Consider the following 27,392-nt stretch of genomic DNA (forward strand, 5'->3'; position numbering starts at 1 on the left):
CGGGACCACCGAGTGCTAAAGCTCGTAAAAATTGTCTGTCCTCAGTAGCAACAGTTCCAAACTGCCTCTGGAAGCAACGTCAGCTCGTCAGGAACTTAATGAAATGGGTTTCCATGGCCGAGCAGCCGCAAACAAGCCTAAGATCACCATGCTCAATGCCAAGTGTCGGCTAGAGTGGTGTACAGTTCACCGCCATTGGACTCTGGAGCAGTGGAAGCGCGTTCTCTGGAGTGATGAATCACGCTTCACCATCTGGCAGTTCGATGGACGAATCTGAGTTTGGCAGATGCCAAGAGAACGCTACCCGCCCCAATACGTAGTGCCAACTGTAAAGTTTGGCGGAGGAGGAATAATGGTCTGGGGCTGTTTTTCATGATCTTAGTTCCAGCGAAGGGACATTTTAACGCTACAGCATACAATGACATTCTAGATGATTCTATGCTTCCAACTTTGTGGCAACAGTTTGGGGAAGGGCCTTTCCTGTTTCAGCATGACAATGCCCCTGTGCACAAAGCGAGGTCCATGCAGAAATGGTTTGTCGATATCGGTGAATTGGAACACCAACTGCAAGCCAGGCCTAATCGCACAACATCAGTGCTCTTGTGGCTGAATGGAAGCAAGTCCCCGCAGCATTGTTCCAACATCTAGTGGAAAGCCTTCCCAGAAGAGTGTAGGCTGTTGTAGCAGCAAAGGGGGGACCAAGTCCATATGAATAAAGGTTGACCGGTGCAAATTATTGGAGGACCAAAAAAAGCCGATACCGATTAATCAGTCGATTTTTATATATTTTGTGGAGTACAGCAGGTCAGCCACCAGGGGGAGACTCGTCGAGGCCTGGTGACAGACGGAGTCCACATCACGAGGCAATGGCTCCCTCTGCTGGACGTGCCAGGTCTCGACAGGCTCTCCGGCCAGGACTAATCGAGGCTGATTTGGGTTGGTGAGTAATTAAGGGCTGATTGCTCACCAGCTGGACGAGTCCCATAAAGCTTCCAGAAGGGCGGCACACAGGAGAAAGGACTGGGGGAAGAAAGGTTACTCCCGTATAGTTGGAGACGGTTCCAGAAGTAAAAGTAGGGGGCTCAGTTTTTGTTCCCCGCAGGATACAGCAAGACCCGGAGCCCAGAAGACGGTATGCTGGAGAGGGTCTCATGGGGGAGACCTATTCTTTTCTTTTGGTTTGTTTTTCAATTACACACCCTTGAAACCGAGCTAATCCTACTCTGTCCGTGTTTGTTCTGTGTAAACGTTTTGACCAAACCCCTTGGTCTGCCACAATTAGCATTAATGACAATTACAACAATACTGAATGAACAATAAAACACTTTTAGTCTAACTTAATACATGAATAAGATGTATTTAGTCTCAAATAAATAATGAAACGTGTTCAATTTGGTTTAAATAATGCAAAAACCCAGTGTCGGAGAAGAAAGTAAAAGTGCAATATGTGCCATGTAAAAAAGCTAACGTTTAAGTTCCTTGCTCAGAACATGAGAACATATGAAAGCTGGTGGTTCCTTTTAACATGAGTCGTCAATATTCCCAGTTAAGAAGTTTTAGGTTGTAGTTATTGTAGGAATTTGACGTGTCAACTATTTCTCTCTATACCATTTGTATTTCATATACCTTTAACTATTGGATGTTCTTATGGGCACTTTACTATTGCCAGCCTAATCTCGGGAAGTCATAAACAGCGCTGTGCTTCAAGCATTGCTAAGAGCTGCTGGCAAACGCAGTAAAGTGCTGTTTGAATGAATGCTTACGAGCCTGCTGCTGCCTACCACTGCTCAGTCAGACTGCTCTATCAAATATCAAATCATAGACTTGATTATAATAAACACACATACATGCTTTTGGTCAAATTCAGAAACTATCATTTCGAAAACAAATGTTTATTCTTTCAGTGAAATACGGAACCGTTCTGTTTTTTTTTCCAATGGGTGGCAACTTTAAGTCTAAATATTGCTGTTACGTTGCACAACCTTCAATGTTATGTCATAATTATGAAAAAGTCAAATTAATTACGGTCTTTGTTAAGAATAAATGGCCTTCACAAGGTTCAAAGGTTCATAAATGGCTTCACAAGGTTCTCAACGAGCCAGGCGGCCAAAACTGCTACATATACCCTGACTCTGCTTGCACTGAACGCAAGAGAAGTGACACAATTTCCCTAGTTATTATTGCCTGCAAACATTAATTTATTTAAAGTAAATATGCAGGTTTAAAAAATATATACTTCTGTGTATTGATTTTAAGAAAGGCATTGATGTTTATGGTTAGGTACACGACTGCGCTATTGTTAAATCATCACCCGTTTGGCGAAGTTGAAGTAGGCTGTGATTTGATGATAAATTAACAGGCACCGCATTGATTAAATGCAACGCAGGACAAGCTAGTTAACTAGTGATTATGTGAAGATTGATTGTTTTTTATAAGATCAATTTAATGCTAGCGAGCAACTTACCTTGGCTCCTTGCTTCCACAAGGTCCTTTTGATGCTCCACTCGCGTAACAGCCACACAGTCAGCCACACAGTCACCTCATGGAATGTAATGTAACCGGCCATAATCGGCGTCCAAAAAGGCAGATTACCGATTGTTGTGAAAACTTGAAATCGGCCCTCATTAAATCGGCCATGCCGATTAATCGGTCGACCTCTAATATGAATGCCCATGATTTTGGAATGAGATGTTTGACGAGCAGGTGTCCACATACACTACATTGACCATAAGTATCTTATTGCCTATGATTGACAAGCCCTTAAAAACGCCTCATTATCATCATCACCAAATGCTATACTTTGCTTCTTTTCTCTGTCCCCCACATGTAAGCTATGTGTATGTCATTCACACGTAAGCCTTGTGCATGTCAGTCACACATTCATGGGTTTAACTACTGAGAAATGACTTGGTGCTGTAAAAACCGTACTTTACTTCATAACATTTTTTACAGCTGACAAGAAAGGGTCAGTGGGTTGCCAGTTGTCTGTGGGTACTTGTAAATGTCTTTATGTGGAATGTCAACATTGGTCAACTCTTTTTCCTTTGAGTTTCATTAGACAGTGTTAGGTAGGGGGAGGGGAGGGGAGGCTTGGCCATACAACAGGTGCGACAGCTTTTGGAGTGACACCCCACCACCCTCACCACATCCCTCCTTCCTCGTCTTCCCCTCATGAGGGTTTTAAATATCCCCCTAACGGAGACCTAAGGCTTGAACTTGGTTGCCGCTGCCACCGGGACGCTTTGGGACGATGACATAAGAGTAGAACTGAGCCCCCTGCGAGTAAGCATTTTGTTGGGCGATGTATACCTTGTGTGTCCCACATATCCCACATACAACTATTAAAACTTGAAACCGACCTTCCAACCTCCAATTCCACGAATCCCGAGCAAACCATTACTTCAGACATAATGGGAGGATCATGGGAGGGCAATAACACACACTGTCAAATGTCTTGTCTTCAAGATACTGTAGATCTTCAAAATAGTTTTCAATTCAAAATACGTTAGTTTACTAGAGCTTATTTTAAGAAAGAGTCCCATTGACAGCAAGGTCTCTTTTGTAAGTGAGCCCTGCATCTGAGAATTACACAACAAATTACACATAAATACACAATAAGAAATATTATAAGACAACAAAAACTTAAGTGCAAAAAGAGACAAACTCGTGAAAAACAATCCCATTCCTCAAAAATATGTCTTCAATCAACACTCTCAACTGCCCGAAAGGCACCAATACACCCATTTGTAGGGAACTCCAAACGCCAGAAAACTAAAAGCTGTTTTTCATAAGTCTGTAGAAACAGATGGAATTTCCAGAGTTAGTCATCCCTGTGATTGGGTATGGTAACTCATACTACTATGGGTACTGTAAGTAAAGATGTCAGGATGTTCAGAGGCAGTGTCCCAAATGGCACCCTATTCCCTACCTAGTGCGTTACTTTTGACCGCGGACGAAAAGTAATGGGCCCCGGGGGGACTGGTCAAAAGTAGTGCGCTATAAAGGGAATGGGGTCCCATTTGAGACTCATTCAGAGACTCTGAGGGCCAGCATTCTAAACACCAGGCCTAATATTTCTACATTTAGAGGATCAAAGGCTTTGACTAGCCTCGCGTTGGCAGGCTGAGCGTAGCGGCCAGCGGGCACACCTCTTCTGCCAACCCAGCTCGGTCCCAGCTGCCAGCCACCCCCTGGGCACAAGGGCAGCCAGCTCCAAGCAACAGGAGGCACACCTGATGACAGCGTGCAGCAAATTGATGCACCCCCTCACACTCTCACGTCTAAGAGAATGCCTGTTGCTAATTATTCCGTATTTAACACTTATTTCAGCAGTTACAGCATGGAGTGAAGCCCCTCTCATTGACTCACATCTGAGAGAATGCCCATCCTTAATTTGCATTTATTTAACCAGAGAGGTTGACTGAGAACATATTCTCATTGACAGCAACAGCCATACAGGAACTGAATACTGAAGGATACTGAAGAAAACAGAGATAAAGGCCTTTTTCTACACACTCAACTTGACTTGTGCATCGGGATGAACAATGCTGGACTTTTTCTTTAATTCTGTTCTGAAAACAATTTTTTAGACAGGAAATCTGAAATAGACCAAATGCCACAGGTTTACAACGAGTTCTCTATAATATGGTGTTTGTGTGTTGCTTATTTATGAGGTTGACCATTCCAAGCTTTAGTACTGACTGGTATTAAAACGATCAAAGTGACAATACGTACGACTATGACTAACACTTGGACCTGCACCTGGCAGAGAGTGATACCAACAGTTACACATCTGACATATTAATCATAATGTATTTCCATCTGTTTGCATCAATGGTTTTATTAAAGGGCAAGAGATGAAATTCCATTCCATTCTACTAAACATCATTCCATTATATATCGTTCCGTTCCATTCCAGTGTTTATCTGTTCTATCCTCCTGCCTGCAACTTGACTGAGTGACTCTAAAGGTTAAATGTCAAACACACTGGGCCTTCTAGAGGTCACAGAAGCATATGGTATGGGAACGTAGAGCGGAGCATGGTACAACCTTCCGATTTCTTCACTGTGTGTGTGTGTGTGTGTGTGTGTGTGTGTGTGTGTGTGTGTGTACACACGTGTGTGTGTGTGTGTGTGTGTACACACGTGTGTGTGTGTACACGTGTGTGTGTGTGTGTGTGTGTGTGTGTGTGTGTGTGTGTGTGTGATGTGCTCTGGGCACTGTGATTGATGATTGCAGAGGGATAAATTGGTTAAAGAGGGGAGTAGGATTTACAGCTGACCGTCTGTCTTATATGAGTGTGGGGGGAGGGGGTCTAATTTCAGCAGGCGTATCAGTTCTGTTCTGACTTCTGCCTCTTTAAACAGGATTCTGATATCATATACTCACACACACACACACACACAATGACAGGCTTCAATCTCAGTGCCAACGGCGGCATCTGATACAATGGAGAGATACTAAGGATTATCATACAAAATTAACAAGTAATAAGACCATTGAAAGACATAATTTGTGGATTTTTGCCTCAAATGGAGAGTAAACATGACAAAACTCTTCCATACCTCCCTCCATCCTTCGCTCCATCTATCCCTCCCCCCCAATCATATCTTCTTTCTCCCTGTGGATTGTGGACACCTCGGTGTCCCTTTACCATTACCACACCATGGAATACCTGTGACCTCACGTCTTAGCGCCCCCAACAACACACACACACACACACACACACTTGGAGGAGGCATCACAGAACACACTCCTCAGCCCTTCCTGTGGCCTCCCAGGGCTCCTAGCTCCACTAAGGCAGTTTATAGAAGCCTCCCTACATGGACACAGCTTCTGGAATAGCAACTGTCATCTGATCTCACTACAAGCTCTCTCTCTTACCTCGCTTTTTCCCTACACACACACAAAGGTTCTCTTGGCCAGTTCAGTTCTGCCTTGCATTCACTTGCAGGATGAACTTTGTTTCAAAATGTTGAATTATTGTAAGGAAGGAGAAAAGATAGAACAATAAAAACACATTACTTAGAAAGGCTTGTCGATTCCAGTAGACTTATAAAAATAGGCCCGAAGTAAATAGTCAGGTCCAAAATGATTGACACCCTTGATAAAGAGGAGCAAAAAAAGACTGCATAAAATAAATAATATATATATATAAGCTATATCGTATGCTCAAATAAAATAATTTTATACAAATACAATTCCTCAGAGACACATTTTGTTTAACAAGTAATAAAAAAATATATATAAGAAAAAGAGTCAAAATTATTGGTACCCCATGTTTTCAATACCTTTAAATACCTCACCCTGCGAGGATAATGGCACTGAGACTTTTCAAAAAAAAATTGTATGAGATTGGAGATCTTAGACCATTCCCCCATACAGAATCTTTCCAGATCCTTGATATACTTCATCTGTGTTTATGGACTGCCCTCTTCAATTCAAACCACAGGTTTTCAATAAGTCTGGGGACTGAGATGGCCATAGCAAAATGTTGATTTTGTGGTCAATTAACAATTTATTTGTGGCTTTTGATGTGTGCTTGGGGTCATTGTCTTGCTGGAAGATTCACTTGCAGCCAAGTTTCAGTCTCCTGGCAGAGAGACTGGTTTTCAGCTAAAATGTCCTGGTACTGAGTAAATTTCATGATGCTGTTGACCTTAAACGAGGGCCCCAAGACCAGTGGAAGCAAAATAGCCCAATTAAATCTAAGAGCCATCACCATATTTTATGAGTTTCTTTTCTGCATATGCCTCCTTTTTTCCCGACGCCAAATCCACCACTGGTGTGCGTGGCCTACGAGCTCTATTTTCATGTCATCTGACCATGGCACCATTTCCAATCTAAGTGCCAATGTCGTTTAGCAAACTCCAAGTGTTTACATTTGTTGGATGACATGAAAACAGAGCTCTTCCACTGTTCCTGGGGCCCCTTGTTAATAAGGACAATGGCACCATGAACTTCACCCAGCTATGCGGGTGAGACCTACGAGATCGATGAGATATTCTTCAAGCGTCGGTGAGTTTGACTGGTTAGACCTAATGACAGAACAAACAACAGTTTTTGGAGAGCAGATTGTTAAAAGGGACTTAATAATATCATCCAGTCCATGAATATCTGAGAAAACACAATGCATAGGCTAAGCTTGTCACTGTGCTTGTCACCAGAGATTGATGAGAATGTGAGGTGAAACAACCCGGTCTCGGAGCATTTCTTATTATTCTGTACGTAAATCCGAGACACTCCATTTAGCAGGATATGTTACGTTTCATATGGTATGTATTAACGTGTGGATGCCCATCACTCATTTCGTATGATAGGTTACGAATTACAATTCACATGATATGTCACGAATATGCAAAACGTACAATACATGAGGAATTTGCAAAATGTACAATATGTTACGCATTTGCAAAACGTATGATATGTTACGAATTCTAGCTAGGTGGCTAATGTTAGCTAAGCTAGGGGTTAGTTAGGGGTTAGGGTTAAGTTCAGGAGTTAGGTTAATGGGTAAGGGTTTGGGGAAGGGTCGCTAAAAGGATTAAGGTTAGGGTTAACGAACATGATAAGTAGCTAGCTAAAAAGTAGTAAGTAGTTTAAAAGTTGCAAATGAGCTAAAATGCTAGTTGTCCGTGATAAGATTAAAACTCGCAACCCACCCATCCACCCCGACCAACTACCCTACTTTCACTCATGCCGCCAAACTTACCCTAGTAAAACTGACTATCCTACCGATCCTCGACTTCGGCGATGTCATCTACAAAATTGCTTCCAACACTCTACTCAGCAAACTGGATGCAGTTTATCACAGTGCCATCCGTTTTGTCACTAAAGCACCTTATACCACCCACCACTGCGACCTGTATGCTCTAGTCGGCTGGCCCTCGCTACATATTCGTCGCCAGACCCACTGGCTCCAGGTCATCTACAAGTCCATGCTAGGTAAAGCTCCGCCTTATCTCAGTTCACTGGTAACGATGGCAACACCCACCCGTAGCATGCGCTCCAGAAGGTGTATCTCACTGATCATCCCTAAAGCCAACACCTCATTTGGCCGCCTTTCGTTCCAGTTCTCTGCTGCCTGTGACTGGAACGAATTGCAAAAATCGCTGAAGTTGGAGACTATTATCTCCCTCACCAACTTCAAACATCTGCTATCTGAGCAGCTAACCGATCGCTGCAGCTGTACATAGTCTATCTGTAAATAGCCCACCCATTTTTACCTACCTCATTTACATTTACATTTAAGTCATTTAGCAGACGCTCTTATCCAGAGCGACTTACAAATTGGTGCGTTCACCTTATGACATCCAGTGGAACAGCCACTTTACAATAGTGCATCTAAATCTTTTATCCCCATACTGTTTTTATTTATTTACTTTTCTGCTCTTTTGCACACCAATATCTCTGCCTGTACATGACCATCTGATCATTTATCACTCCAGTGTTAATCTGCAAAATTGTAATTATTCACCTACCTCCTCAGGCCTTTTGCACACAATGTATATAGACTCTTTTTTTCTACTGTGTTATTGACTTGTTAATTGTTTACTCCATGTGTAACTCTGTGTTGTCTGCTCACACTGCTATGCTTTATCTTGGCCAGGTCGCAGTTGCAAATGAGAACTTGTTCTCAACTAGCCTACCTGGTTAAATAAAGGTGAAATAAAAAAAATAAAAAATAAAAATAGTTTTTGCTTTAAGTGACCATCTGTCTTATGTAAGCATACCAAACACAACATATCATACTAAATTGAGTGTCCCGGATTTATGTTTGCTATGTTACGTCTAGTCTATGATACCAGGCTGGGTGAAAGGGCCACATCCTCATCAGTTTCAAAATCCTTTGGATGAGATTTACAAGTAAATTACAGTACTACTGTATTCCATCAAAACCCTTAATCTGATTTGTAGCAAAACTTCCATTGGATTAATTTTTTAAAGTCAAGGGGTGATAGGGATGAAACATTCTAAATAACTATACATACAATATCACATAAATAGAGAGTAGTACATAGACGTTGAGATGAAAAAAATATTTTCCCCTAATCTCTGCTAGATCCTGTGTTGGTCCGTTTCCATGGAAATTCATTCCGTGAATTCAGTAACACATTTTTGGAACTAGAGATGAGGGAAATGGAAGAAAAATGAATTGTGGAGTTTTAGTTATTACTACTGCGTTAAAATAAGACAGAGACCTAAGAGGAAAATGGATTTACCATGAGCGCTCAAGAGGCAGTGTTTTTCCCCCACACTTACAAGCACACACACACTCCATCAAAGCCTACTGCCTTTGGCTCCCTGAGCAGCTTACAGGCCTTATAAAAGAGAGTATCCACCACAACAATCATTGATCGTTGTCTTACTGGATCAATATCCACTACCCAAATGTGAGCTCTCAAGTGTCCAAACCAAGCCCTTGAAGACTGACTAAGGTTTTGCATACCAAATGGCACGCTATTCCCTACATAGTGCACTAGTGCAGCACTTCAGGCCCATAGGGCTCTGGTCCAAAGTAGTTCACAATATAGGGAATAAGGTGCCACTTGCAAAGCAACATGAGAGAGTGAGTCTCTTCCTATGGGAATAAGTTCACTGCCGAGTGAATCACATCACATACTCCGGGTTTTCAGCTGCTAACTAACTGGCTAGATAACTGAGTAATTGTCTGGCATAGCACAAGCTCATCCTGGCGCAATGCTAACCTATATACATTGCATTTGGAAAGTATTCAGACCCCTTCACTTTTTCCACATTGTGTTATGTTACAGCCTTACTCAAAAATGTATTAAAAAATATATATATTCATCCCCATCAATCTACACTCAATATCCCATAACGACAAAGCAGAAACAGGTTTTTAGACATTTTAGTAAAAAAAAAAAGTAATACCTAATTTACAATCAGTATTCAGACCCTTTGCTATGAGACTCGAAATTGAGCTCAGGTGCATCCTGTTTCATGCATGTCAGAGCAAAAACCAAGCCATGAGGTCCAAGGAACTGTCCTTAGAACTCAGAGACAGGACTGTGTCGAAACAGAGATCTGAGAAAGGGTACCAAAAGAAATTCAGCAGCATTGAAGGTCCCCAAGAACACAGTGGCCTCCATCTTTCTTAAATGGAAGAAGTTCGGAACCACCAAGAATCTTCCTAGAGCTGGCCACCCAACCAAACTGAACAATCGGGGAATAAGGCCCTTGGTCAGGGAGGTGACCAAGAGCCCGATGGTCATCTCCAGAGTTCCTCCGTGGAGATGGGACAACTTTCCAGAAGGACAACCATCTCTGCAGCACTGCACCAATCAGGCCATTATGGTAGAGTGGCCAGATGGAAACCACTCCTGAGTAAAAGGCACATGACAGAGTTTGCCAAAAGGCACCTAAAGGACTCTCAGACCATGAAAAACAAGATTCTCTAGTCTGATGAAACCAAGATTGAACTCTTTGGCCTGAGTGCCAAGCATCACGTCTGGAGGAAACCTGGCACCATCCCTACGGTGAAGCATGGTGGTGGCAGCATGATGCTGTTGTGATGTTTTTCAGCCGCAGGGACTGGGAGACTAGTCAGGATCGAGGGAAAGATTAACGGAGCAAAGTACAGAAGGATCCTTGATGAAAACCTGCTCCAGAGCGCTCAGGAGATGAGACTGGGGCTTAGGTTCACCTTCTAACATGACAACAACCCTAAGAACACAGTCAAGACAACGCAGGATTGGCTTCGGGACAAGTCTCTGAATGTTCTTGAGTGGCCCAGCCAGAGCCCAACCTCCCCATCCAACCTGACAGAGCTTGAGAGGAGCTGCAGAGAAGAATGGGAGAAACTCCCTACATACAGGTGTGCCAAGCTTGTAGCGTCATACCCAGGACTATAATCGCTGCCAAAGGTGCTTCAAAAAGTACTGAGTAAAGGGTCTGAATACTTACGTAAATGTAATATTTCAGCATTTCCCCCAAACAATTGGCAAAAATGTATTAAAAACTGTTTTTTCTTTGTCATTATGGGGTATTGTGTGTAGATTGATAAGGGGGTGAAAAAACATTTAGTCAATTTTAGAATAAGGCTGTAACGTAACATAATGTGGAAAAATTCAAGGGTCGGAATACTTTCCGAATGAACTGTATATGCAGTCTCACAGGCTGAGTTTCCTATTAGCTGGGGGAGGAAGGTACAGGCCTACCAGCCACAGGGGAATGGTCATCCCTGATCATATTAAGTTGACATCTGTTGAGTGTGAATAGTCCACATCCTGTCCCCACTGCAGTGATGGGGCCCTCCTTGGCCAATTTAACACTATGTGGTGTAAATTAAAGTTTATTTTTGTAATGTTAGGGGGTAACTTCTTAATAAAGTGTTAGACTAATATGTTTTTCAACTTAAAGTTGACGTGTTGCTCTGTAAACTTAATCTATTTTCTGTTTCACCTTAGGGCTTTAGTGTAGATGCCAAATATCATTATAATATCCTTTTTTGGTACACACAGAGCTAACCGAAATACACAATCCCTTTATAGGCTTACTGCAGTTGACATTATCTTTAGTTCCATGAAAGCTGACCTGACTAAATTATTTTCCATGTTAGTAGATAAATAAAAGTACTGTATCGTATCACAGGAAATAGCTTCCTGGCTCTCTATTTGCAGAAAAGGATTATTATGACTTGAGCTATAGTCAGAGACGGGATGGGTGGTGTGAATACGAATCATTCATACCTTCCTCTCATTCATCATCCTTTCATTCTGAACTGCTTAGGCGGTCAACGTTCAGATATAGTTTGTAACACCACTGTAATATGTTAACTACCATAACTGTAGCGGAGGTGGCTCGTCAATCCATGCTCGAGTAATGAGAAACCTTGCCTTGAGACTAGAAGACCTGCGTTAGCTCCCTGAGACTGTGTTAGCCTGATTTAGCTCAGCAGGCTAACACAGTCTTGCAAGTCTAAACCTTGATTGGCCATACTACTTCATAACTCTTCGGACCAAGTGAAACATACAAATTCTACCCTCTCAAAGTGAAAGGAGTGCCGTGTATATTTCTAATGCTCTTATCATATTCAACAGGGTCACAGTATGTTGACAAACACTTTATTACTGCGCCTGCCTGCAGCCGGGTGGTTTTCCACAGAAATTTGGAACATGGGGTTAGAACAGGTGGTGAGGTCCTCTCAGATTCGTTTCACCTCAAAATGATGCAGCTTTCTATATTGATGATATGAGATCAGCTTCTGAAGCTGTTTTTTTTTGGTATGTGTGTATGTGTGCTGTTCTTTATGTGCTAAAGTGACCCAATCACCCAGGCCAGTCATAGAGGTGAACTCACACAGCCCTTCTGGGGTGTGTGGATCAAATATTTTTGTATTCCTCTCAGAAAAATGACCCTCTATCATCTTACCTAAACAACAACAAAAAAGAAAGTGACATTGCACCACCTCAACGACTTCTTGGTACACAGAGGTGTGAGAGAGACTGTTGGATTGGGAACTGGCCAGGAGGCTTACTATATTGTCGGGAAAGAGGGGGGGTGTAGGAGAGAGAGAGAACAAGAGGGAGAAGCCGGGAAAGAGGGAGAAGCAGGGGGAAAGAGAGAAGGAGGGAGGGGAGAAACAGAAAGAGTTCAGGCGTATTTTTAGGACAGGTTTATTCGTAGGTCTGAAACTAACCCTGTCGGTGTACTTCTATACGAGTCGTCTCTCCCCTTCTCCGGCTCTCTGTTCTCTCACTCATCCTGTCTGGCCGCTGCCTAACTGGCCATCTGTTGACGTCTCTCACCCTTAAGGCCATGTGATCTCCAGTACAGTCACTGTGCGAAGGAAACTTTTGCATCATAGAAACAGGGGAGTTCCATCGAAAAATGAACAGACTCCATTTTCTATGTTTCCTAATTAATGTTTGTATGTATGTTATGTACAGTATCCACCTTCTCCCAAGATGCCAATCAACCCAAGTAGGCTAGGTATGTATAAATATAAATAGGCCAGACAGGGAGTCAGACCTGTACGCAAGGTGTACATGAACATTCTACAAAATATTGTCAGAAGCAGAAAATGTCTTCTGGTAAATCAATGGTAATAGAATATACATATCAGAAATGGACGAATGTGTATATTTATTAGCAGTTTAGCCATTATGCTCAATGAATTCACTATTGGAGGTACGGTTGTCCCATTCCAAGTTTAGGATAGGCCATAGAGCACAGGCATGCGAGGCGTACATCATAACTGTCACATCAGCCCAGTGACTTTTAGGCTTGACAGCTCCGGCTCATTAAATGCACCTGTCATCCATGTCCACGAGCACAGCGAGGCCGGCTGATCGCCAAGACAACGGGCGGGCCCAAGTCCCCTCGCGACTCTCTAGGCCTATTTGACTTTTTATTCATTTAGCAGACGCTCTCATCCAGGCTACATGACACTTCCAGACACTATGTTGCCACCTCAAGCACAGAAAAATAAGCGGCACTCCCAAAATACATTTTTAAAAACTAACTCAGAGAGACAACTTGGGAGTAGTTTTGAGCGAGAATTTTAAAATCATTCAACTTTTAATATGTCAACATATTTCTCTACATGTATATAGGCCTACTTTTGTCGTGTATGCCTAACTTTTGACTGGTTGGTCTAAGCATCGTTTCCCTATCTTGGTCCTGGGAACTCTAAGGGCTGCATCATTATCATCACGCTTTGATTTTATTTTAAAAAAAATCAGCTATGTAGTGCTAGGGCAAAAAACAAAACGTGCAACCCTCGGGGTCTCCAAGACCGAGTTTGGGAAACGCTGGTTTAGAGATTCTTTAAATGGTTTGAGTTGGGCCTGCCTATTAGCGCATGGTGACTTCTTGGAAAAGTCGTGCATAAAATCACACAAGTTCCTATTTGTTCTATTGCTTAGTTTAAATGTGTGGGGGTATATATATATATATATATATATATATATATGGACTGTCTTCGTGTCCCTGTCGGGGGTAAGTGAAAGATAACACTGAGAACGTTACGCGTCTGAAATATCTAACCGCTCTGCTCATAGCTTCCAGAACTGAAAAGGAGCAGGTGCGTGCGCCAACTCCTTATCTCCCCTCCGTTTCACTTGACAACTGTAATACGTTTTACAGGGATTTTAGTAACTGTCAACCATTTGATTCTGGGCACTCATAAAACATACACAACGGGATGGCTGGACTCAAGCCAGACGCACAAATGTCCGTAGTGCACAACGACCCGCTCTAGACATTTAACCGTCACGCTGCCACTTTTGACTTGACTTACTCACAGTCCGGCACCGAACGTACCTTTCTCTGCTGTTTCTCCCAGGCGGGGTCCAGCAGTAGGTCCCTGTCCCACTCATCCTCCGGAGACATATACTGATGCTCCTCGCTCATCATATACGAGGTGTTATATTGCACTTGGGGTTCGACAGCCATCATAATGCCGTCTAGGGTTTCTAGTAACCCCTCTGATTATATAGAAAAGAAACGAGGTTTATGCGCACTCTAAGCCTTGTAGATAGCAGATGAAACCCTCCTTGGGCTTGAGGACTCGCTGTCTGTCAGGTGTGCTGGTCAGCAGAAACAAGAGATGCGACGACAGAGTACAGACTGCGGCAGAGGTGCAGCTCCCACTACCAGAAACTCTGCTTGGTCGGTGCTACTTTCCTGGTCAAAAGTAGAACACGTGACCGCACCCCAATAAGTACGAGAACCCGGGCGTGCGGGTGTCAGGGTCTGACCCTAAAAAGTTGCGATGGGTGGGGTTGTGGTTGGAGAGTTGACCTATGCCGGGGCAGGGAGCCTTGAGAGAGGAGGATGGAGACGTCAATCACACCCCTTACTGAAGGAGATTGTAAACTTCAGCTTGTGAACAGCACCTGTTGCCTCTGGTGCGCCTCTATTCTCAGGCTGTAGTCTATATACCCCTCACACTGACTACAATGATAAACAATACAGACCTCGGATAACTTGAATGTCCTTACAACGATATCTTATTCTAAGGCTTTTTCCATCCTTTCTCAAACCTCTCATCTTGGAGCCCCAGCTTTTCCACGTGTTTGAACGATTCCAGATCTAGCAGACCTGATTTAAAGTGTCAACTAATCATCAATGCCTAGACTATTTGAGTCAAGTGTGTTGGTTTCAGGGCTACAACAAAAATGATGAAACGTCTCTGGGGTTCCCTGAGGTGAGGTTTGAAAAAAGCTGGCCTAGCCTCTGTAGTACTCTGAAGGTCACATATCCAGATGGCACATTGACATGACAAGGCCTATATAAAGAAAGTGCTGTGACTCGGAGGTAGAAATCAAAGAACAGCTGGAGGCAGTTGACTTCGCAATATTTGGCTGATACACCAGTGACGGCTCCGATGAAAAATGTCAGTAGGCGGAACAGCATAATACATTCAAACAAAGTGATCTAGGCCTAGAGTATTACATTTTTTTTTTAATCACAAAAATAGCATAAAAGGGTGTATAGCACTGCTTTATTACCATATTTGTGCTATAAACTTTTAAAACGAGCCTAATTATGTTTAATGAGAAAAATGTAAAAGTTTATTTTAAAATAATCATTTATTTGGTACAACCATGCAGACGGTACAGTGCCTCGAGACATACGCGATGCAAGGAGTATACATAAGTATATGAAATTTGGTTATTCATTGTCATAATACATTTCAGGCGACATTTTCATGGTGCAAAGTCGTGCAAAAACAAAACTCAATCTGGCACTGAGATTAAATTAGACTTCTCAAGCATTGTGTATTATAAAAAGGACACTATTCAATGCATTGCTCAGCATACTAAACTCTAGTTAGATAATCACTTTTATAATGCACAATGTTGAAAAAAAAAGTATAACACTGCTGGATTATGAGTTTTACAATATTTTCTGGCATCTTTGAACTATTTTGCACCATTAAAATGTCCCCCTTCATCTCCTTCAAGCATGCTGATTATTTGCACTTGTTTTTTCCTGTAAATGCACTTGAAGTACCAAATGACTCAACATTGATATTTGCAAAAACATCACCTTTAACAATCCAGTTCGGCATACGAAAATGCTCTTTCTCCCTAAAAAATGTCTCCTCCAATAACTCAGACTATAAGAACATAGCTATTAGATAACAATTGAGGTAACAGTTTACATTAGGTTGCCTTTATATCGTAGGACTATAAATAGTATCTTCCTTAACCAGATGAAATCGCACACCATTACACTGTAACTACACTTGACTTGCCCCAGATTCTTAATTAAGTCAATTTAGGAACAAGTCCTTGCATGTGAGAATATAATATTTGATGTGACTAGGTAGTATTTGGGCAGCAATGTTAAGTGTGATAGACAGTGGACTGGCGACTACCCTGGGGGCAAAACTGTGGCCCAATTCCAATTCTCCCCGATCTCCTTGAAGTGTGCACTCGTTCACTCCATGAAAATATTGAGATTGGTATTAGATATACGGTATACTGTCTAGAACAATCCCCCCCCCCCCTCCCCCTCACTTCCTTGAGGGGGGAGTGGACAAGCGCACATTTCAGGAAAGAGGGGCGAAATTTGGAATTGAGATTCTATTGGTAAGGCAGCATTTCTGGCTTCCCTGTCCTGTGTTGTGCAGCGCAAGTTAGAGCAAGACCGGAGCAATGATGAAAGGCTGCAGCCATATGGTTACCAGTCAGTGTGAGCTAATAGGGAGCAGGCCAGGGGGAATTCAGAAATACAAAGCTGACTGCATTTGCTCAAGCACTAGAGTCAGACTCCACACGTCCACATCTGAGAGGAAAAGGGGCCCACATCCTGATTAGTTATTTGAGTTAGTCCATTTTGTGCCGGGGCAATACTGTAGTTTGAATGCTCAGAGGAGAGATTGGTGGTGAACCTTTTAACATTGTAGTCAATCTTATCCAGAGCGATTTACAGGAGCAAATTAGAGTTAAGTGCCTTGCTCAAGGGCATAGACAGATTTTTAACCTAGTCAGCTCGGGGGGGTTTGAACCACAGACCTTCCGGTTACTGGCCCAGCTCTCTTAACCCACCCACTTCCTTTCCTTGAGCCACCATTTTTTAAAACATCTAGATTACTTTTCTCCTCTATGATCAGGACAGAATGGGTTTAAGGGAACAGGCAGGGATCAGAGCCGGAGATCCCTACATTACCAACGCAGCTTCCCTCCATCCTTCATTCTTTTCAGTGGTGAAGCAGACAGAGACAGGAAGACCACGCCCTCTCCCTGTCAAGTCTCTGCCCGCCAGCAACGCACCTCTCGGCTGCCCAGTGAACACGTTGGGGGACAAGTGTGTGTGTTCGGCCATCCTAACAGAGGGAGATTCTTAACAGATACACACATTTATACAGAACAACAAACAAGTAGAGCCGGTTGGAAGTGAAGAGAAATAGTCCCCGTACCAAAGAAATCCTATAAGAGTCCTGAGGTTGCAGTGAATCTGCAGGTAGTTAACCCTTACTGGGCTCGTCGGTCTTATAGGACATTTTTGATAGGGCCATTTTTGAACTCTTGTGTAAAAAAAAAAAAACATGAATGTTAATTCTTCAGAGGGAGGTTAATTTATTGGCTTTATTAGACAGTCTTGAATTTATTGATTAAACTGCAAGGAGCTGGTGGTGTTGGTAGTGAACAGTGATTAACCCCCATACAATCATGACAAACCCATCATAACAGTTTTTGCAAAGCAAAAACTCTCCCTACAAAGTCTGTTTTATGAATACCAAAGATGGTGGATAAACAAGAGTTGACTCTGGCCGTTGACCATTTTACAATAATGGTCATGGGTTCCTGTTTGTGTAAGTGGGATGTTTCATCTCTGGCGTGAGCATGCTTTTCCCGCATGAGCCCAGTTCCTCCATACAGGTTGCATTCCCTTGCATGCATCAACCGATGTTTGCGTGCCACGTCATCGACTGACTGATTGCTATAACATAATTCAAGTATCAGCTAATCACATTACCTATCCAGGCGTTGTAGGATAAGGTATGCATCATCAACGCCTGTTTAGAGGCACGCGGCCAATGTCTGGCACGTGAGAAAGGGAACAACTGGCTTTAGTCTATTTATTGTCCCCCTCTCACTTGCCCCCCCCCCACCGCAGTAGACCAGAGTGGGCCTGCCCCGATTAGAAGAGAAAAAATTAGGGAGTGGGGTGTCTCGCTTTCTCTACCGTTGCTGGTAATACTCTTACCAGCCAAGCGACCCCACTAGGCCACCATACACTGTGTCCATTGTCATTCACTAGGTCTCTATAGCTACAGCCATACCCAGGGGTGGGTGTGGCCAGCTGATCCGCAGCTAGAGCCACAGAACCCAGCCTAGATCCAAGATGGCAGCGGTGGAAGTGGAAAGCGTTGTGTACGGCGGACAGGCACAGAGGGATGGGTTGGGAGGAGGGGTGGCGAATACGGCGGTGTAGGAGTCACTAGCAGGGGCAGGAGATCCAAATGTGCCAAGCCTCAACACACCAATGACACAACACACTGGCTCACTCTATTAAACATGTAGTCACACACAAAAAGTAAAGCACAAGCACAGAATCTCTCACGCTAACACACACACACACACATCAGCACGACAGAGAGAGACTGACGGAACAGTCCAAATGTAGGTGCTGCAAGGCGAGAGACAGGACAATTCACTGGAAGTCTGGTAGGAGACACCACAGCAGCAGTGAGCAGTGACCCCTCCCCAAGAGAAGCCCCCCGGCTTTGGCAATGTCAACGCAGGTGAGTGGGGAGCTACGGAGGGGTGGTGGTGATGGGAGTTTGGTCAAAGCACAGTCAGAGAAGGGGGGGGGGCGGCGGGAGCGGTGCTTTGTTTCATTACCTTGGTGGAGTAGATTTGAGTTCCCACTTCCCATTTGCCTGCGCGACGTTTATTGTCTTCCCCCTCTCACCTCAGACGCTTGGCTGTGTCTGGACGGCCGGGGACCTATTTCAGTTGACATAGTTAGTCGGTATGTACAGGGCTTTGGATATAGAGCACAGTGACACATGCACGTCTAGAACAGAAGTCACTGGAGACAGACATTGTTGGGTGTTTGTGGTTAGGTAGGAGCAAGCCCAACAGATCGAAATGCTACAGATGGAGCCATTCTATCTGCGTGCCTCTCTCCAGCTCTCGGATGCTGTGTGTGTGTGTCCGCCATTGGTAAACAAGGAATCATCTGCAAACGAGTAATGTGCGCTACTCGGTTCAACATTGAATCTGCAATTAAAATGTTATAAAATCGACACAAAGCGTCAATCAAAAAAGATCAGAGGTCATGGAAACGGTTTTCAGACATGAGCACATGGTAACAGTAGCCTTGTTGGGATACCAGTGAGAGGTTATGTCCCAATGATCTCTTTCTTCCTGAAGTGTACACTCGTTCACTACTTCTTACATGGGCTAGAGGGTGTTTCCATCATATTTCTTATATAAGTCCTCCAATTAGTGAAGGGATGTGAACAAGTGCACATTGAGGAAAAAAAATAGATATTATTGGGACACACCCGGAGCCTGTCTGTGCTGTAGTCCTACAGACTTCGAGTGAGGCTGGAAAGAGAGGTCGACCCCAGACTAGACTTACCCCATCCACCGAGGCAGACTAGGGGGGAAGCACACACTGACGCTACTCCTCATTTTCTCTGCCACCCTGGTCCCCAGTCACATGGGTCTGGTCATTACAACAAGGAGAAACAGGAAGGAGTGAAAAATACAAAAAAATAAAAACATCTGAAACGCCCCCCCACTAGTCAGAAACATTCTTTATTTAAAAAACGGTGGGCATGTATAGTGTACATATTAAAAAGCATGCCGGTTTAATTGTTTATTTTTTTTAAAAGACAAAAAAAAAGGCTAAATAAAAAACATGGTCAGACACAAGGCAAGCAATAAGAATAAAAAATATTTGTTGTTGTTGTGACCATGGAGATTTCACAGGAGATGCAACCGTGTGTGCGTTGGTATACATGAGAGACGGAGAGAGAATATGCAACATAAAAAGCTACATCACTACAACCACAAGGCGAAAGGGCAGTGGGGTACGGGGGTAGTGAGTCGTCTTACAACGGGGGGGTGCACGGACACGTCGGGGGGCGGGCGACTGAAAGATACTGCTCCACCTGTCATCATACCATCGGTGCGAAGGTCACCGCACCACAAAAAATAATAATAATGATCACGTCACATTATCTTAACCCGTTAACCCTCCACCTAAGATGTTTTATTTTATTTAAATTTTTTAAAAAGACTGCCATTAGAAAAAAAGCACTTCAAAAACAGGAGCTATTCCCTCCACTAAATGCACTTCACGCAACGCTCAGGCACAACGTCAAGCTCACCGAAACTCATGGTTCTCTAGCTAAAAAGTCTAAAACGTTGACTTGCTTATAAACCCACCAAACAGTTCATACATACATGATCTGAGGGGTTAGAATGTACTCGTCGACCCCACAACCACTTACAAAAAAAACTACAACATACTTCAAAAGGCCTCAAAATACACTGGTGCAGCAAGACACTATTAGTATAGGACACCATCTTTGTCACTAAAATGTGGCATTCTCCAAACTCCTGACCAGGGTTGGGGTCCATTCCATTTCAGGAAGTAAATTGACTGATTTGAATTCAAATGGAATGGATCCAAACCATTTAACTGACACCAATGTATATACTGGATGGATAGAAAGCAGACAATTCATATTCCAACCAGCTAATCTCAATCCGATCTCATCGTCAGAGGTAAGTATAGATAGCCTGGTGAAACCTGACAATGTGGAATCCTCCATTGTTTCAGTGGTGAGCACAGCATTCAATCTGGTTTAACCAGGCTAAGGTATAGATGGGAGTAAAAGAGGGCAGAAATGTAGCAGTGTCTTTCAGTGTTCTGGTTGCAGCGGGGTGAGGGAAGGGATGAGGCTGGGTAGGTAAGAATGTAGTTCTAAAATAATAGTGTGGCTGTGGTCTGTGCCCTCGCGTCCCCCAGGGTTCCACTAAGTGAGGGAACCGGACAGTGCGAATTACATTGAAACAGAAAGCCAACATCTCTCTCGCTCTCTCACACCACAGTCCCGACGCATGCAAGACACACAGACCCCCTCCAACCCTGGACCTTCACAACAAACCACAGTGCAGTTTCAATACATTCATATCGTTAGCTAGAGATTAGCTAACTCACTGAATCCTCGAGAACCCTCATATCTTGGCCTTTACACTGCAAATCATCACTCTTGAAGGCAATGAAAATGTATGACGGTTCTCAGTCCATTTCTCACACTTTAAAAGGCAATAGAAATCCCTACTAAAAAAAGCCAAACGGTATGTGGCGGGTAAGAGCTAATTTTCCCCCTTTTCACTGCACTGTGTGTGTGGTATCAGGACCACGGTTGGGGTTTAGATGCTTGGGTGTTTATCCATTGACTACAGTAAAAACTAATACCAAACCAACTCCACACACAAAACACTAATTCTCACACAGATACACATCCAGAGACACACACAGATATATATATCACACACAGATAGACACAGCCGCTGAGAGAAAGGAAGGGTACGAGAATGGTATACGGGTTGTGTGCGGTGGGGTGGCAGAGGAGGTGTGAGCGAGGGAGGTGTGGACTATCGGAACGGGGGCTCAGGCGTGTGAAGGGAGAGTTCGGGGGCTCGGCGGAGGACGGCCTCCTTGCGGTTCGGTGGCGGCGGCAGCGGCGACTCATACACTCTGGGCACGGCCACCATAGCGGAGGCGGGCACCACTGGCCTGAGGGCGGAGTCCAGCGCCGTGACGTGACCGGGCTGGCCGTGGTGGTGGGCGTGGCCCGCAATGGCGTGGGCAGGGATGGCGGCCATGGCGTGGTGGTTGGGAGGTGGGTAGGCGTACTGGAGCTGTTGGAGTTGCTGGTACTGCTGGAGTTGCTGGTACTGTTGGTACTGCTGGTAATACTCTGCATAGTACCTGGGGGAGAGGAGAGAGAAAGGAGGAAGGGGGAATGGAGGGGGGAGAAAGGAACGGACAGAGGGAAGGAGAAAAAGGAGTAAAGAGGGAGGGAAGTTAGGAGTGGGAAAAAGAGGAAAGGAGAGGGGGAGGGAGATAGAAAGACAAGAGGGTTTTGGATTATATACTAGGGATTGTATATTAGTCTTTTACACACAAGGTTTCAAGTGGGGGTACAGAGTCTTTTCGGGGGGCGGTAGGTAGGGTAGGTAGCGTACTGTAACTGCTGCAGCTGCTGGTACTGTTGGTGCTGTTGTTGGTAGTACTCAGCATACTGTTGGTACTGCTCTCTAAGATACACACGGAGGGAGGGAGGGAGGGGGGGACAGATTTTAGATCATGTACCAGTAGGGAACAGGCTTTCAGAGAATGTGCAAAAGGGGTTGGTTAAATTAAAACAAGCCTCTGACGGCAATGAAGGATAACGTATTGAGCCATTTGGCTAAGCGTATGTCCACTACCACTCCTGAAGTCTGAACATCAGGAGGGGTCATGTAGTGGAAAAGGAGAGAGAGTGCAGTACACTGGGAAATGTCAGAGAGGATTCAATAAGGAGAGAGATGAGTTAAGTGCTCCTAAAACCATTGGGGCCCTAACTTCCACAGAAGTCAAATGTCACTGAGCCACGCATTGATGTAAATGTGAGACTAAGTGAAGAGTCGACTTAAAATGGAAATTAGGATTTGCCTAATTACTGTAACTGCTGGAGCTGCTGGTACTGTTGGTGCTGTTGTTGGTAGTACTCAGCGTACTGTTGACACTGGTCTCTAAGATACACACGGAGGGAGGGAGACAGAGAGTGTTTCAGATCATCTACTAGCAGGGAATAGAAGTATTTTCACACAAAAAGAACAGGCTTTCAGAAAATGCACAAGGGGTAAAGCGAGTCTTTGACTGCAATGAAGGCTAATGTATTGAACAATTCTGGTACAGAACCAGTCAAAAGTTTGGACACATACTCATACCAGGTTTTTTTTTTTTTACTCATTTCTACATTGTAGACATCACATTTGCCTAGTTCTGTATGTCCACTTCCACTCCTGAAGCTTGAGAACAGATGAAGGTTTGTAGTGAGAGGGTAATGTACTGAGAAAGGAGTGTTTATGGTGTCGAGTGCAATGCATTGGGGAGGATCAGAGAGGATTAAACATTCCTACAACCACTGGGGAGAATACAAATCTCGACTGCACTCAGTCCTGCACTGATGTCAATGGGACACTAAATTGTTACTTAAAAGTGGAAATCTGGATACACCCCATAGAGCGTAAAGTCAACTAAACTGTGAATGAGGGTCAAATAGGATTTGATAAGGAGAAAGTGCTAGTACCTAGTCATGGGATCCTCCGCAGCCTCCGCTTCCTCCTCTGCAGCTCGCCCAGCGGGGGTGGGGAGCAGCGGCCGGCGTTGCTTGGGCGCTCTCTGATACATGAAGGGCTTCATGACCGGGTCGGGCAGCAGGGACCCCGCCGAGCGCCTCAGGGGACTCCGGTCCCTTTCCCCGGACTTTGCCGCTTGGGCCGCCGCCGCATTCTGCTGCTCGGCCAGAACCTGCTGTCCCTGGGCGAAGTAGTGCTGCACCCTCGCCGCCTCAAAAATGGCCGCCGACGGGTCCGCCGACACGCTCATGGCTCCCATCCCCATGTGACCGTAGGCATGCTGGGCGCCCCCATAGAGCGCCGGTGCCAAGGCGTAGGCCTGGTTGATGGCAGCAGCGGTCGTAGGCATCTCTATGCCAGGGGCTGCCAGGTAGACGGCCCCTGGGTGGTGGTGGTGGTGGTTGGCCATGGCATGCGCATAGACGGGTGTGGAGTAGGCAGCGGCGGGGCTGGCAGCGATCTGACTGAGCTGACTGTAGAGGGCGGCGTGGCTGGGGTTCATGGACCTGGCGTACACCTGCGTGGCGCCCGCCTGCGTCAACGCCGCCGCCTGATTTGCTGCCTGGACTCCGTAGAGCTGATTGGCCACGTTGGCGCCGTAGACCTGCGTCGCCAGGGCACCGTACACTGCCTGGTTGACGGGGTTGCCGTCCGTCCGCGTGCCGGTGGTGTGGCCCGTCAGCGCCGCGTATGTGGGGTCAAAGGTCGAGGTGTTGTAGACAGAGTTGTGGACGCTCTGCTGGACCTGGAGGGGGAGGCCGGCTGCGGCGGCGGCGGCTGCAGCTAACACAGCAGCCTGGCTCTGGTACTGTTCCAGAGAGGGCTTCCCTACAGGGCACTCCCCAGCATAGTGGCCCTGCTTCCCACAGCTCACACAGGGGATCTTCCCGGTGGGGGTTTGCTTAGAGGGCTGTACCTGTAAGGATAAATAGACAAGACACAATCCCGTTAGCTTCGGGGGCATCTTTACTGAGATAAAAACCAGATATACAATGCAGAGCGTTACGGGTACGGTAGTACACATAGAAATACAATCACTAGAACGGAAATATCCCTTCAGCCACAGCAATTTGGCCGCACCCTCACGGGTCCACTCAAAATGGCCACCGGTCCACCCATCAATCCCTTTCCCCATTCTATTTCTATGTCAGGGCATCGTGCTACAGCACCTTAGAGAGCTCCACGGAGAGCGGGCGTCCCTTGAAGGAGGTGCCGTGGAGGGCCTCGATGGCCTGTAGAGCCTCCTCCTTATTCTCCATGTGCACAAAGGCGTATCCTGCAGAAGAGGAGAGCCTGGCTGTCATTGAGCGCAGGGACACCAGTTAGAACCACACCGGGCATGCCACACACACACCTTAACACTCTATACACACATTTCTTATTGTTCTATACAATTATACACAGACCGTACCTGACTGTAATTCAAGTTGCATAATGACGAAGCCCTAAACAGCTAAGAATACCTTGGATCTTAACTAGCTATCAATGGTACACAGTGCTTGAAGTGCACTGAAATAGGTGCCGGTACTCATTCTGGGTGCTGGAACTCTTTATATTTAGTTGCTAGTACACACATTACAGCCAATATTCTATAAGAGGTACGGTACTTCCTTCAGCAGTAGAACATTTGAGGTGCAAGTTCTTCGTACCAGACAGCACCATCTGGCCCACTTCAGGCACTGGTGCACCAAAATGTACTGCACTATCTCCCTTCTGAGTACTCCTCCATGAGAAGGGACGAGACTCACCTTTGACCTTGTCGCACTCCAGTACTTTGCCGAAGGTCTGGAAGAGCTCCTGGAGGTCCTCAGTGGTGCACATGCCCGACAGGTTGCCCACAAACACCTTGGTGGAGTGGAGCGGTCTGCCCCGGGACTCCTCCACCACCAGGTTCCTCCCACGGAACTCTCTGCCGTTCAGCTCACTGATGGCCCGCTCTGCAGCCCCCTCGCCCTGGGGAGTACATTACATTAGATTGCGTTTCAAAATGTTACCTAAATAATAGGGTCATTTTTAGATATTTAGATTTTAAATGTTACATTAGAAAACAATGTGAGAAACACCCAATAAGGAATTCAATGTTGTACCGTATGGACTCAATGTAGCCTAGAAAGTAACAACCAACACACAGTTCTGGAGTTGGTGTAAACTTTGCCTAGATGGAGTTAAGGCCATAAAGAACAGTCTGTGCAACCAAATATACACTTTAGGAGAATTGGGACATGCCTTAGTCCTCCCTATGGGATATCTATAACCTACCTGTAGGTGTACGAAGGCGAACTGTCGGAGAACGCTGCAGCTGACCACCTGGCCATACGACTCAAAGATGGCCGACAGCTCCTCCTGGGTGGTGTCCAGAGCCAGGTTCCCCACGAAGAGCTTCACCGTGTTGCTCTTGTCCATTGTGGCGCTGGGGACACACCGATGCAGGCGCACGCGCACACACGAGATACAGGCAGACAGACGCACACAGACAGACAAACAGAGGCACACACACACAAGGGAGGGAGAGAGCAGACAAGTGAACATACTGAATACAACTTTCCTGAACTTCAACTTGTTGCTCTTGTCCACCGCGATCACTGGAGAAAACAAATTACAACCATTCAGAGGGAGAAAGCAAGAGATGAGTAAAATGAATGAAACCACAGGAGAAGAGGGGAAGGAAATGTGTCAAGAGATTTGACAGTTTACCACCATGCATAATAACTACAAAGGCATGAATGTCCGATTGAAGACACCATATCGAGTTATAATATGTTATTCTATGGATGACACCATAGAACCGTGGTTATGTTGCCTATTCTAGTCACAAGCAACAAGTTGACCTCACTTCCTACAGGTCAAGAAGCACTAAGCTACCCTATAGGTTTGTCAACAGCTTAGCCTGGGCCAGTTGCTATGCTAGCTGTAGATCAAATCAAATTGTATTGGTCACATACGCATATTCAGCGGATGTAGCGAAATGCTTGTGTTCCTAGCTCCAACACCGCAGTAGTATCTAACAATTCACACAAATCTAAAAGTAAAATAATGGAATTAAGAAATATTAGGAAACGCAATGTCGGAGTGGCACTGACTAAAATACAGTAGAAACATTAAAATAGTAAAATAGTATATACACATTAAAGTGACTAGTGTTCCATTTAAAGCGATCGAAGAGCAACAAAAAAAATAAGGAACTTGACACCACCAGAGTGACGTTTCTGTACATACCAAGCACAGCATGTATAGAATACTGAAAATGCTAAAGTTATACATAGTAGCCTATCCGCTAAGATCACCTATATTTACAGTAACGTTAGTTTAAAAAGTTCAGATGATGGATCATCGCGTATGGAAACGATTTTTTTTTCTGATGACGCAGCAAGAGAAAATAAAAAATGTTTTGTTAGAAACATTGGGAATCTCCCGATCGATCACGATATTACAGAAATTTTACAAAAATGTGGTGCGGGTTTACATGATTTCGAAAGTCGCAGTTAAGACTGAGCAACCAGTTTTATTTAAAACCAGTAATCGACGGGGATATTTCATGTTTTGCTTGGTGTAACCGAAACTGAACAAACCTCGCGGCGAAAATGTGATCAATCAATTTCGATGCCATTTATCATCAACACAATCTACACAATTACACAAACAACACGCAAATTGTATAGAGTGAATGGTGTTGGATTGGAGACATCACAAAACAATTTTAGTTGAAACGTTACAATAAGAGCATTTTTCCGCACTGGAATGGACATTCCACGAGAGCGAAAATCTATTAAATGGTACGACAACCCACTTTCCCTCTTTTGTCTCGTTGATTCTATTCTTCCGCTCTCCGCGGATAAAACCTCATATTTCTACGCATCGTCGTTTGGTGTATTTTCCATCGTTTGTAAAGAAATAAAATGAAAGAGATGGACAGACATCTTACTTACCTAAGCAGTGTCGTGTTTCAAAATGGTAGCGCCTGCTTCCGTTTTTTTAGAATGACGCGCATTTTTCACCAATGGGGAAGCTCGGGGCTTGCCACACTAGATCGCCGATTCTTCACAA

General features: G+C 44.6%; 2 protein-coding genes across 9 annotated transcripts in view; both read right to left on the minus strand.

Moving 5' to 3' along the window:
* The window catches only part of LOC115133401 (alpha-actinin-3), a 39,975-nt gene extending 21,064 nt beyond the window's left edge, over positions 1-18,911 (minus strand). Inside the window, exon 1 of one of the 2 annotated variants that reach the window (XM_065021833.1) lies at positions 18,822-18,911. Coding sequence is in view for 1 of the 2 variants with exons in the window: in XM_029666585.2 (XP_029522445.1) it covers positions 14,287-14,421 (135 nt within the window). In the remaining variant the exon portion in view is untranslated. Of the gene's footprint in view, positions 1-14,286; positions 14,709-18,821 lie in introns of those variants that run through there. The other variant, XM_029666585.2, reaches the window with a different exon arrangement.
* On the minus strand, positions 15,539-27,365 carry LOC115133402 (RNA-binding protein 4B-like). 7 transcript variants are annotated; one of them, XR_010464562.1, is made up of 9 exons: positions 27,275-27,365; positions 25,608-25,758; positions 25,097-25,301; positions 24,518-24,645; positions 23,300-24,264; positions 22,191-22,262; positions 21,697-21,933; positions 18,822-19,653; positions 15,539-17,299 (listed from the first exon to the last, which is right to left on the minus strand). XR_010464562.1 is itself a non-coding variant. In XM_029666589.2 (7 exons), exons 2-7 carry the CDS (start codon positions 25,749-25,751, stop codon positions 21,597-21,599), a joined length of 1,830 nt encoding a protein of 609 aa, XP_029522449.1. In that variant the 5' UTR covers positions 25,752-25,758; positions 27,275-27,365; the 3' UTR covers positions 21,496-21,596. The 7 variants fall into 7 exon arrangements, 6 of the variants coding, with proteins under 6 accessions (XP_029522449.1, XP_064877906.1, XP_029522447.1 ...); XM_029666589.2 differs by lacking the exons at positions 15,539-17,299; positions 18,822-19,653 and having other exon boundaries at positions 21,496-21,933; positions 24,518-24,624; XM_065021834.1 differs by lacking the exons at positions 15,539-17,299; positions 18,822-19,653 and having other exon boundaries at positions 21,496-21,933.
* Between the last annotated feature and the right edge of the window lie 27 nt (positions 27,366-27,392).

The sequence above is a fragment of the Oncorhynchus nerka genome, linkage group LG8 (genome assembly GCF_034236695.1).
Source record: "Oncorhynchus nerka isolate Pitt River linkage group LG8, Oner_Uvic_2.0, whole genome shotgun sequence".
In the NCBI taxonomy this organism is placed as follows: Eukaryota; Metazoa; Chordata; class Actinopteri; order Salmoniformes; family Salmonidae; genus Oncorhynchus; species Oncorhynchus nerka.

Bases quoted from the DNA above. Each gene is read 5' to 3' on its own strand.
- LOC115133402 (XM_065021834.1), bottom strand. From the start codon at position 25,751: ATGGACAAGAGCAACACGGTGAAGCTCTTCGTGGGGAACCTGGCTCTG. The intron at 24,646-25,096 runs GTGAGTCTCGTC...GCTCAATGACAG, and splicing joins GGAGTGCGACAAGGTCAAAG to CCAGGCTCTCCTCTTCTGCA. The intron at 21,934-22,190 runs GTACGCTACCTA...CCTCTCCCCCAG, and splicing joins CAGCAGCTGCAGCAGTTACA to GTACTATGCAGAGTATTACC.